We start from the raw sequence: 12525 nt of genomic DNA, 5'->3' as shown, positions 1-12525 counted from the left end.
CAGCCTCCTTCTTGCCTACCTTTGCATTAAAGTCGCCCATTAGTATAGTGTATTTGGTTTTCACTCTACCCATCGCCGATTCCACGTCTTCATAGAAGCTTTCGACTTCCTGATCATCATGACTGGATGTAGGGGCGTAGACCTGTACAATCTTCATTTTGTACCTCTTATTAAGTTTCACAAGACCTGCCACCCTCTCGTTAATGCTATAGAATTCCTGTATGTTGCCAGCTATATTCTTATTAATCAGGAATCCGACTCCTAATTCTCTTCTCTCCTCTAAGCCCCTGTAGCACAGGACGTGCCCGCTTTTTAGCACTGTATGTGCTTATTTTGGCCTCCTAACTTCACTGAGCCCTATTATATCCCATTTACTGCCCTCTAGTTCCTCCAATAGCACTGCTAGACTCGCCTCACTAGATAACGTTCTAGCGTTAAACGTTGCCAGGTTCATATTCCATTGGCGGCCTGTCCGGAGAGGATGCCGCAGCTGTGTTCGGCACACGTGCGAACGGCGTTGCAATGTGGCGGCTCTGGCCTGCTCAAAGCGTGAACACTCTTTTATGATGTCCTATCTGTATATACTGTCTCACAATTTTCGCACATGAGCAGGTTGAAAGCATCGTCAGCGATCCCCTTCAGTACATGTCCAACCTTGTCTGACTCAGCCGTATCGCTGTCGGCCTTAGGGCACAGAGCCAGCGAGTCCTGGATGTAAGAGATTCTGTGGACGTCTGAGCGTGGGTCGCTAGTTCTTTCTTAGCGGTGCTCTTCCGCCCGGTGGGACGGCCGAACAAAATCCTGAGCTCACCACACCTTCATCGTGCCTTGTAGGCAGAGGACCGAGTTAGCCAACATAATCGTCGGATCCCATTTACATTGTGGGCACTTACACGTTCACACGTGACGATCCAGTCTTCCACGTCGAAGTGTTGGGTGCTGCAGAACTTTTCCGGATCCCGCGGTTGAGCCAGCACAACCGTCGGGTTTGTAGGCGTTGACGGGGTCTGTGCCATGCCGGGTAAAAATAGTAACACATGCACCCACAAAGGAACGAAGACGAGACAGACGCGCTTGTGTCTCGTCCTCGTTCCTTTGTGGGTGCATGTGTTGGCGCTGTTATAATTTTCAAATCATGTAATGCACCAACTCGCCCAGAAAGAAAATTTAATGTTTCGTCTGTCATGTTGTCCAGTACGATGAGACGACCACTGCGGAGCTCCTTTGTTGTTTCTCGTGGGTGCCCCGTACCTCTCACCGTTTTCGTTGCAGAAGTCACATATAAATATGTATTTACAATATTTACAAGAGGGACAACGATGCGTAAACAAGATGGCTGTCGATACCGATTCCACCTGTACACGGCAAATCGTCTTCTGTCTGGCGCCACTCTTGGTTGCGTCGTGTATATACCGGTATATGCGACGGGTCAGAGGGCTTGCAGCTTGTCCCCAACTCGAGTGTTAGGTGCAACAGCGCGACGGAGAATGCGGCACACGTTTCCTATGGAGGCGGACAGCCGCAGAAATCACACCAACAAAGCAAGCGAATGTATCATGAGGTTGTGAAGCGTCCGCCTACGTATACTATAGGTATTCTGAAACTGGTTCGTGCAAACAAGTATTACAGCAAATTATAGAGCTCTAACGCGATCGCCAAAAATTTTTTCTAGGTTTAGGTGTCATTGTAACGTCTTTTAACACACACACACACACACACACACACACACACACACACACACACAAAAGAAAGAATGTGCAAGGTTACGAAGGACAAGAATTTAGCTACAGCCGAATGCAAGAACGTGAAATCACTGCGACGAATCTTACGCCGCTTATTAGCTGTGCTGATTTGTGTGAAATAATTTCTACTTTTTTCCGCATCACTTTCCGGCTGTGCCCAATCGTAGTTCGGATCGGCTGGAAATTACTTTTTCTTCGTCGCTCTCCACCGCTTATAATAAACTGTTTGAAATATACTTTTGCCGTATGTTTTTCTTCGTCCTCGAGCCTACATAGCGATATTTGATAATTATCATCGCGTTGATGTCGGGAAACTCGTTCTCTGCACCACTTCGAGTTTATGACACTCGACTAACATTACGCTAAAATTAGTCCGCTTTCATTCCTCTGGAAAGGCTTTTTTTCTCTTCATTATTTTGAGACATCCAGGGGCTTCAGGTCGCGTACATCTTGTCCCTTGGTCAGCTCTTTCAGAAGCAAACGGCTCCGAATTTCTCGACTACCAACATGCTTTCGCAGCTATGTTCAATGTGCATAACAGAAATGACGGAATGCTGAAATATGGACTATCAAAAGCAAATAAATTTGGTCGTCGATTCCACAAAACAGAGCGACGCATTGTAGACCTCCTTTTCCACTGGATCGCAGAGAAAATAGTCCTGGAGTGCCAGTATCGGTCACCTACGTTTTCTGTTCGTCGTCTGTCGACTTTGTTCCAAGTATATTTGCAGTAACCGTCAAGGAAGCAACCAGCTGCATATTCTGTTGTCGGCGAGCGTAGAACATCGGAAGCATGTACCGTGGGAGCGTAAAAGCGGGCTGGTCCTTAAAAACACCAGTGGCGCGGCCTCGTGACTGGCTTTCGCAGTACACTGCGGGATTTGAGCCCTTGTGAGGAAACGTTGGGCGGCGCTTGAGGAGGTCCGCGGTCACGTGACAAAGCTCCCGATGACGGTGATCGATCCCGGGCGGGGGACCGCGTTGTCGGGCTCATGGAAGAGCACGTCGTCCGGCCGAAGCTCGCCTGAGCTCACGGCTGCTCCGCAGCGGCAGCGGCCGCCATCTTGATCGTCCGTCCCATGGCGGCGCGGCAGCGTGATGAGGAGCGGACATAAACGCCGGCCATGCAGCCACCCGGCGAGTTGCTCCTCGTGCTGCTGCTCTGCCACGCGGCGCCCCCGCCGCTGCTCGCCCAGCGCGCCGCCCGACACACCAGGGGTGAGCCTTCGCCGTGCGGCACGCAGGCGATGCGGGCCAGCATCGACCGCGCACTTTCCTTGCTTCGCGCGCTTCTTGCACGCATGTGCGTGTGCATGTGTGCGCCTGCAACTTAGGTTGATCGCGTATTTGGTCCTCCTTGGGCTTTTAAGAATATCTGCCTTCGAAGTGATGTTCCTACACAGACACACTCCTAACTTCCCACTGTGCACTTTCATTCCCTGCAGAAGCAGATTCGGCCTTTGATGAGCTTCCAGACAACAGCCGGTTACTAGGTAAGGTTTAGCTCCCAAGCATTCATTATAATGACGACTTAATTCACTGTTTAATTCCTTATTGTGTATCACTTTTGTGCACGATGGTCCAATTATATTTTCTTTCCTCTTCGTGTAATTATGTAAGACGATCGAGGCTGCTAGATGAGACAATTACCTCATCATTCATCATTTTACCGCAGAATGATTTGGGTTAATGTTCCAATATGCATATCCTTGTGCAATAATAAAGGTCGGAATCTGTTGCGTGCTTGATTAACTATGAATCTAAATTATACCTTGTGCGAGATATATACGTAATTCTCCACTTCATGAACAACTCAACTGCACGCCCTCGCGAGCCGTGCCTGCAATTCGGTGATTGTGCCGTCTGATATGCACTCTCCGAGTTTTTTTTTTTTTTTGTGACCAATGCGTTCCACGGATGTACAGACTTGAGATACAACAGTGACATGCTAGCGCTTGGCCGACGCTACACAAATATAAGCCACCGTCGTTATCAGCGATCGAGATTACTTTCGCCATGCTTTCGCTCTGAGAGCGCCGCGCGCGGTTCGACCAGAAATGATTTTTGTGGCAAGGAATACGTCAATGCCTCTCCGCTGATCTCCAGTGAGGTCGCGCACGCTTACGTCTTCCAGCGGTTGGAACGCAACGCCCATGTATCCAGGTAGGGGGGGTTTTAGTAGGATGCGTTGAAAGTTTGTAGCTATGCGTTCTGTGGCTCTGCCGGCCACACGCTCGCGCGTCGTCGTTATAGCAAGTCGCGTACGTACTAATTGGTATTATTTCTGTCTTTTAGGGAAGCATGCTTGATCATTTAGCGCCCACTATATGTCATATTGCATATGTGTTTGACTGAGTGGATCAGGGATTTAATATTCATAATAAATTAATTCTTTATTGTATTGGGAACAAAAAGGAGGAAGGAAAGGAAAGGAAGGGCCGCGGGCATCGCAAGTTACTGTGTCAATTACCAGTGGCTGAACCTCTTCGGCTGTGGAATGGGGGAAGGGGAGGAAGGACACGTGTATAGGGGAGAGAGAGAGAGATAAGACAGGTCGGCCGGAGAAGCCTCCACAACTGGGGTAGGAAAAATAAAATACAATTATTCGGTTTTAAGTGTCAAAACAACAATCTGATTATGAGGCACGCCGTAGTGGCCGGGGACTCTGGAAATTTGGGCCACCTGGGGTTCTTTAACGTGCACCTAAATTTAAGTACATGGGTGTTTTCTGTTTTTGGCCTTATCGAAATGCAGCCGGCGTGGTCAGGATTCGGTCCTGTGCCCTCGTGCTTAGTAGCGCAAACTGTGGTAGGGAAAGAAATAATGGAAAATGAGGTGAGTACTACAGCATGAATTAATCAGTGCAATGTATAGGGGAGAGGAAAATTGCAATAACATAGACATCAAGAAATTAGGAAAACATGAAAATGGGGCATAACAAAGTACTCAAAATAGATATTAGTTCTTGTTCACTTTTTTTTCAGTATATACATTCCAAGTCAAAATGGAAAAAAATATTACAGCAGATGTGCACAATCACAACCCAATTTCCAGCGAAGCTATTTCTTCTGAGCAGATGCAATAAGAGTCAGTTGCCTGTAATTAAACCATATACTTAAAAACATTCCCCCTACATGACTGTTCCGTTTGGAACCTTGCCCGCATGTAACACTTCCCAGCACTTGTTAATTCCCAGCACACACCTTCAGCCCCTTATAACCAGTACGTGTAGACAATTAAGTTGCCTTGCTTTCTCAAAATTTTCACCAAGGTCACCAGAAAAACCAACTGTGAATGTTGTGTGATGCATGAAAATAGGAAAAAAACTAGGGTTCAGTATTCATTTCAAATGCTTCTAGTTAAGGCAGGAAGAGGAAATTTTTTCACAAATTGCACTTACTGCTAACCCTCCTTCTCGACAACTACAAGCCCGGGGAACCTACAGTTACGTCGATACACTGAGAAGCATAGCTGATAGCGTTCATATGGCATTTTATAACACTTCATTAAGAAATTACAAAGGCAGCATTTTATTCAAAAGCTTTTTGCTTTGCACAGAGAGTTTACATAGTGTATCACCAACTTTTGCTACACTTGATCTCGGTGGCATTTGTATTTCTCTCAAGGTAGCAGGCTAAATTCTGCACCACTCGTAAGACACCCTCATAGAGCTCCAGTGCGCTTGAATGCATAATTTATTGCCAAGGTCTCAATTAACCCACCCACATTGAACAAGGCCCAGACATCACCCATTGCCTGGCCCTTACTGTCACTAAACATAAAGAAGCTGACTCGCTTATTTCACCAAGGACACCAGGCGAATGTCATATTACACATGAAAAAAAAAATGGAAGAAAAAGAAAGGGGGCAGGGGGGGACAACAAATATTTCCAACGCTCCTGATAAAGACGTGAACGTAAAAATTTGAGGAGACATTGCAGTTAACATGCCCCGCATTTCTACAAAATGTAAACATTGTGTAACTCAGAATTCTCGGGAAACTGGGAAACGTAGCTGAAAATGGGAGCGTGAAGCTTTCGAGCGGTTGCTAAAGAAATTTTTTACAAAAGCAGTTTTCGATCCACATGGCTTTAGTTTGGAACATGTTCTCTGAACTTAGTCTTGGTGGAATTTGTAACTACCTCAAGGCAGCTGGCTAAATATTGCATCACTCGTAAAACATACTCATAATGCTCTGGAGCACTTGAATATGGGATTTATTGCAAAGACAATAATTAACCCACACACTTTGAAGTTTGCGTACACTTTAATCATAACCTGCCCCTTAATTTTGTCAAATATGAACAAAGTGGCTTGTATAGTTCACTAGAGAAGCTAAGTAAAATCGTCACATCACTCATGGAACTACTAAAAAAACAAGGGTTCAATAATTATTTTCGATGCTTCTGTTCAAACCAGAAACATAAAATGTTTGCCACATGATACACTTGAAATCCTTCCTATATTGACTGAACTTGAAGTTGGTGTCTTGTGAAGTTGTTTCATGACTCCAAGAAACCTCGCATATAATGGCAGCATCACACTCTGGAACTCATGAATAAAGAACTCTCTAAAATATCCTAGACAGATTAAACATTTATTGTTTGTCACTCAAAACATGCTTCCTACTTCACATAGTTGATCAAGGAGACTGGGGAAAAGCAACTGCATGCCTTGTACAATGTATAAAATGTAGGCAAAGTATTCAATAATTATTTCAAGTGCACATACTAAATTAACCTACACATTTAAAACTTTCGGAACATGTCACCCATAGAGTTGCCCCCATCTCCTGAATATATGAATTCTCTGTCGTTCTTCGTCCTCTCAGACAAGTGTAGAAACCATTGAAGCATTTCATATAATGCCTCAAAACGGGCCGAAAACGAGGGTTTAGCATTTTTCATTCAACCCCTGATTGACACACACACGCACTTAAAAATTTGCCTGCATACTGCACCTATCATTCGCCAGGTTTTGTCAAAATATAAACTTCTTGAGTTTTGTATTTTTTCAGAAAACTGTGAAAACTGGCACAATGTTTCCTAGTGCTTCCATGGTCGCATTAACAGCTTTGCTTTAATTAAAAAAAAAAGAACTCACCTGAAATACAGGACACATGTGAGTTTTATGCATTCAAGGCCCTTATACCATCAACCATGACAAATCCTTTTATCCGTGATAGAATGCATAAGTGCAACTGAACGAAGACATAGAAAGAAACAGATACACAGAGACAGCGCTGTCTCTGTGTATCTGTTTCTTTCTATTTCCTCGTTCACTTGCGCTTACGCATTCTATCATGGATTCAAATCAACTAGCCCGCAAACATATTTTAACCAAATCGTTTTAATTTTTCTGCTTGGTTATTTACAATTTGATAATGATGTACATTGCAGGATAAAGCCTAGTTATTTAGCTTTTTTATAGAGTGCTGTACTGAGCACCTATACAGAGGGTGCATAAGTACAAACAAGCTTTTAAAAAGCAGATATGGTACATAACTGGATGTGGCTAACAAACACTGTTTGCCTCTTGCTGAATTACTGTCTTTTCAGGATATTTTACGGCAATATATTAACATGAATCTCACGTATATTGCTATATATGGTCACCATGCCAGGTTTCTGAAAAAAAAAAGAAGAAAGGCACCTTCCCCACATACTAGCATTGGTGGGGCACTGGTGCGTAGTGTCACAGGGTTCACAAGTTATCAAAGGTCACTGCAAGGTCATCACACGTTTATTATGCAATACACAAGGATACAGAAATGTCTGAAAAAGTGACAGCTGTTGCCATGACTGTAATGCAGTTTTATACAGGACTGCACGGTGTGCTTTCCACTGCATTGATCGTTTTAATCTTTATAACTTGACATTTTGGATTCTTTTGTTACATGGTCTTCATATATGCTTTCTGGTATGCTTGCTTATGAGCTTCCTTGTTCTTTGTTGTAGTGAAATTAGATTAAGTTATGCAAATTTTAAATACTACTTGTTTTATGGTATTAGTTGCACCTGAAAAGCTGTAGAACATGCTCACGAACACCCAGTGCAGTTTTTTCCATGAAGATACCCCTTTAAGTAGTTCTTTCCTCTGAGAATAGCAAAACACTCGAGCGTGGAACAAAAACGTCGCCACTTGTTCCTGCTTGCCCAGAGTGCAGTGGTGTCGAGCTTGTTCTCAGAGAACGAGGACTTCAGACAGAATCCAAGGTGACAGCATCAACTTTTGGACAACCCTCTCTGCAGTTTTGTTATTAAGGTTGAAAGCCATCATGGTCGTAACTGATAAATGATGGGCTGTAGCTGAAAACCAATTGAAACACACTTAGGACCATAAGCTGTAATGGTCAACTTTATTTTTCATTCTTATTCATTCTTATTGATAAGGGGGTGATATCAGCAATAATGGGGGCATGGGTGGCATTTGAGTTAATGATTGAAGGATGAAATGATTGGTAAATAGACTTAGTTTCTTACAAACATAGCCATGGTTTGTTTTGTCTCCTATACAGGGGCATTGTTGAGAACACACTTAAGAGTGCTGCAATCCAACTTGCAAAGCTGTAATTACATGATTTATTTTCATGCGTTTCATAGGCTTTTTTAAAAAGCCCAGGAAAGAGTGCCATGTGAATAATAACTTCATAAGAACAACTGCATCGGAGTACCTGAATGAGCTCTGCAACTTCTTTATTGAGAGCTTATGTTCTAAACTAATGTTTTAAATCTTGCACAAATTAAATAAGGAGACACACTTTAAAACATGTATTGATTTGCTTAATACACATGCTTTGGCTACATCCATGATCCATTTATGGTGTACCACTTTAAAGATATGCGCACGTATGCTACTTGAACGCCCTGCATGTGTCTTTCTAACTTTAAAGAAGTTTTTTTTTTCATAAGATGACCGAATTGCTCACACAGTAACTGAATATTGGCATAATTCGCGTAAGAATATTCCAGGCAAAGCACATCAACACTGAGCCTGTTAAGGAAAATCATATTATGGTTCTAAAGATTTAGAGGGCTGTTTAAAAAATGCTGTCCAGGTCATTACATAATTTTTTGTGCCTGAAACTTGCATTCTTTCACTCTCGTATAAACAACAAAAACTATGTTTTGCTTTGACAAATACTTGATTTCTTACTTACCTAGGACTGTTGTGGGGCAATCAGTTTTGTAGTACTTGAGCAAACAAACAAATGAACAAACAAGCAAGTAAATCAAACTTTTATTCCTTTGTAGTCAAAATGCAGTATATATTACTGGAGTGCTTAGTTGTCATGGCTCATGCGTGAATGTCAGGCAGTGTAATATGAGGTGAACGGGAGTACAATGAATACACAGTAAAAGGAAGCTTGACTGTCTGTCACACGTACTAGACTGCACATATGTGTTGAAAATGCTTAATGAGCAAAATTTAGCTAATCCTACAAATACACATGCACACACAACCAAAAAAAGCTGTGATGGTAAGATATAGGTCTTGCAAAGAAATAATTTTTTTTTTGTGGCAAGGTTAAACGTTGAGCCTGTTTTTATATCTGAGTGTGAGCTCTACTAACCATACCAAACTATGAAGATCTCTTATTTCAGGACTCAAATTATAATTACGCCATTATTTATTTATTTATTTATTTGTTTGTTTGTTCACGGTGCCTTACAGGGCCATTGAAGTGCATTGAATAAGGGCATAAGATATTACAGTCGAATGCCTCTACAAAGAAATGACCTGTGTAACGAAGGACTAATTATGTCCCAGCCGAATTCCTATATTTCACACATGCATTGTGAACACCTCTAAAATGAAGGCCACTAGAACAAATTTGCCTGTGCAATGAAGAATGTTATCAGTCCCAGCGGTTGATTTGTTGCTTTACAACAAACTCTATACGTATGCTGGCACAGCCACTGAGCTTTGTTCTGCGCTAACAGTAGCCCTAGCAATGCACTTAACGAGCATATATACTGATTACACTCAGTGTTACAGCCCTGTAACACAGTGTTACACTCCTGCTGCACTGCTCTAGGAAGCACTGAACTTGAACATTGCTCGTGGTAACCCAGCAGCGGGCGTGACAGCTGACGAATACGCCACCATAATGATGACGTTATGGAGTCAAACAAATGAAAATGTGCCAAGGCCATTTTTAGGGTTGAAAATATACAAATTGTCAATGAATGCAGCGATGATAAAGAGATTGTAAACAAACCAAGACTTTCAACTGCAAGGGAGGTGATAGTGGCATTCGATGGTCCTCACCTTGAATCGCTCCTTTGTGTTGCTGCAAAGCATGCCATCAACCTCGCTGCAATAAGGTTGGCTGCAGTCACACATTTCGTCTAACTAAATTTGCATAAAAGTTAGCGACTTACTTCAATAAGTCTGACTATAAATAATGTTCTGAACAAATGCTTTCTTTTATTGAATGTACTGAACCTGCTCATCTGGGTAGTAAATTGTGCAATCTTCACAACAAATTCTCCTGTATAACGAAGGATTTTGTAAGTCCCACCAACTTTGTTATAAAAGCATCTGACTGTATACAGAACAGAAAAAAAAGTTAGCATCAAATACAAAAGTAAAATATGTAGTACATAAAAGGTTACAAATAGAGTTGTTATCATTATACAATATTAGTAATATAGTGCATTCAGGCTAATTATTTCGAAATGTTTTATGGTTTTACATGGATGCTATGTAGTCTGGAAGGTCATTCCAATAGGTAATATAGCCTGTGGCAATACTGATGAATAAAATTCTTGTATTTGGTCATTTAAGCGCATGAAATTGAGTGTATTGTGAGGCCATCATGACATACGTTCTGGCGGATGAAATGGCAGAGTGTGAGACCTATTCTTGTATGCTACAGTGCAAGATAGCTTACAGCGTGATGTAAACTTATGTTTGAAAAAGACATAAAAGAGTGATCGTGCAGTGAGTTTTAAATAGCTGAAGTGAAATGTCTTTTTATTTGCACAATGTCGCTATGATGGTCGTGCTTACTTATTATTAACTATATTTTGTTTCATGGCGTTACTCATGAAGTGACTACAAATGTCAACTTATAACTGTGGCATACTGAATAACGAATTAATGCATCTTTAGCTATGCACATTTTGAATGTCCAGGTAGTAATTGAACAGCAGATTAGACATATATAGCATCTGTTGAGTTGGCCAAATAAAGTAGAATCAAGGAATGGTTTTTTAGAAGTAACTTTTTTCATTGTGCAAGCAATCGTAAAGTTGTGTGCATGAAAAATTGGCATGGTGTTTTACATTTGAAAAAGAGTGGCCTACCTTTCATGAGGTCTAGAATATGCAGTGACAAAAGGGCTGTTTTCTGTAGCGTCGTGACTGGTCTAAAAAAAGTTCGGGTATGTAAGCTCCCATATGTTTCTCTGGAATAAGTCGTGTGACTGTGAAAAATATAACGGTATGTGATTTTAATCGTGCTAATGAGAAAATGGCTTCTGGCTTTCAAGAGCACGTAGCACATGCTAGTTAATTTCTTGCAAATCTGGTAAATGTGAGTACTGTAATGTTGAGCAGAGACTAGTACAATGTCCAAATGTTTCTTTGTATCAAGGGGGTTATTCAGATTCTTGTCTTCAAATAGAGATTTCACCTTAGGATCTGCTGTGGCCTGTAAATTACAATGTGCTTCTGTCTTTGTGACATGTAACTTCAGTTTGTTTTCCAAAAACTATTCTGAGGCTTTGGTATAGATCAGAATTAGCTAAGTTTTGTAATTGACATATAGATATCATGGGCAGGAAATTATAGCATGGTATCACTTGTGTACATTATTATGTCACCATTGTGGAGTACTACTGGAGGTCATTGATAAATAAAGAAAAGAGTGTAGGTTCTCCATTTGAAATAGTGTAAGTTTTGGCAGGTTCCATTACTGCATCTAGTGCACAACACAAGACAAGGACAGAGTGAAAGACAGGCACCTGTCTTTGTCGGTTTTCACTCTGTCCTTGTAGACGCAGTAAAGGTTCTCCATAAGTTATGGACTGAAGGCTAGATATGGCACCTTCTGTTTTAACCATCTGCTGCTGTCTGTTTAAGTGTACCTACAGCCTTCAATAAATTGAGCTAATAGGCCTTTGAATCTGTATCGTTCTAAGTTCACAGTGTGAAGGGATTTTTTTATATGTAGTACATAAATATACCAACTGCATAGCATTTGTTGTTTCAAGCGTTATTTACATTTTTGTATAAACATATGTTACAGCTGTCAATGTGGACCTCTCTTCACGGAATCCATGCTGTTTGTCCAAGAGATGTGGCATTGTAAAGGAGATGCATTTCATATCAGAAATTAAAACAGTCTTTTATAGCTTGCCTTTAAAGTGCTATTTGATTGTGTGCCATGTTAAGGCTCTTTCCACGCAGTGGTGGACCGGCTCAAGCGGTACCCGGAAAACGAGCGACTGATTGCTAGCATTCCGAGCCGCATCTATGAGGTGATCTACCCAGTTCAGGTGCGCCACCACCAGAAGCTGGGCATTTCCACCAGGGACACCACAGCCAACAAGGCAAGCCGGGGCAAAGCGGGATTTATTCCTTGCCTTGTTTACTGTGCTGAAGATGCGGAACACTGCAAAATAGTATGAATGCATTTAGCTCTTTAGACCATCAAAAAGGAGGGCTGAGAATTCCACCTTGATTTACACACTATCGTTGCACCTTAACAGCAAACCTAGAATAATACGAATAGTAAATAGAAAGGCAGTGATGACAAATCATGCGTGCCTTGCTTT

At 42.0% G+C, this 12525-nt stretch overlaps 2 protein-coding genes across 7 annotated transcripts in view; one reads left to right on the top strand and one right to left on the bottom strand.

Moving 5' to 3' along the window:
- The window catches only part of LOC135920897 (uncharacterized), a 55441-nt gene extending 54507 nt beyond the window's left edge, over nt 1–934 (bottom strand). Inside the window, exon 1 of the mRNA XM_070531495.1 lies at nt 894–934. The gene's annotated coding sequence lies outside the window, so the exon portion shown is untranslated. The remainder of the gene's footprint in view (nt 1–893) is intronic.
- Nucleotides 1–12525, top strand: part of mmd (disintegrin and metalloproteinase domain-containing protein mind-meld) — a 336846-nt gene that overhangs the window by 105473 nt on the left and 218848 nt on the right. Inside the window, exons 1-3 of one of the 6 annotated variants that reach the window (XM_065455162.2) lie at nt 2663–2960; nt 3188–3235; nt 12158–12300. In XM_065455162.2, the coding sequence (XP_065311234.1) occupies nt 2867–2960; nt 3188–3235; nt 12158–12300 (285 nt within the window). In that variant the 5' untranslated portion in view covers nt 2663–2866. Of the gene's footprint in view, nt 1–2662; nt 2961–3187; nt 3236–3795; nt 3906–12157; nt 12301–12525 lie in introns of those variants that run through there. The other 5 variants (XM_065455161.2, XM_065455164.2, XM_065455163.2 and 2 more) reach the window with 5 other exon arrangements.

This window comes from Dermacentor albipictus, chromosome 1 (genome assembly GCF_038994185.2).
Source record: "Dermacentor albipictus isolate Rhodes 1998 colony chromosome 1, USDA_Dalb.pri_finalv2, whole genome shotgun sequence".
NCBI classification, from domain to species: Eukaryota; Metazoa; Arthropoda; class Arachnida; order Ixodida; family Ixodidae; genus Dermacentor; species Dermacentor albipictus.
The sequence above is the reverse complement of the archived record's forward strand: the minus strand, read 5'-3'. Positions and strand labels throughout refer to the sequence as shown.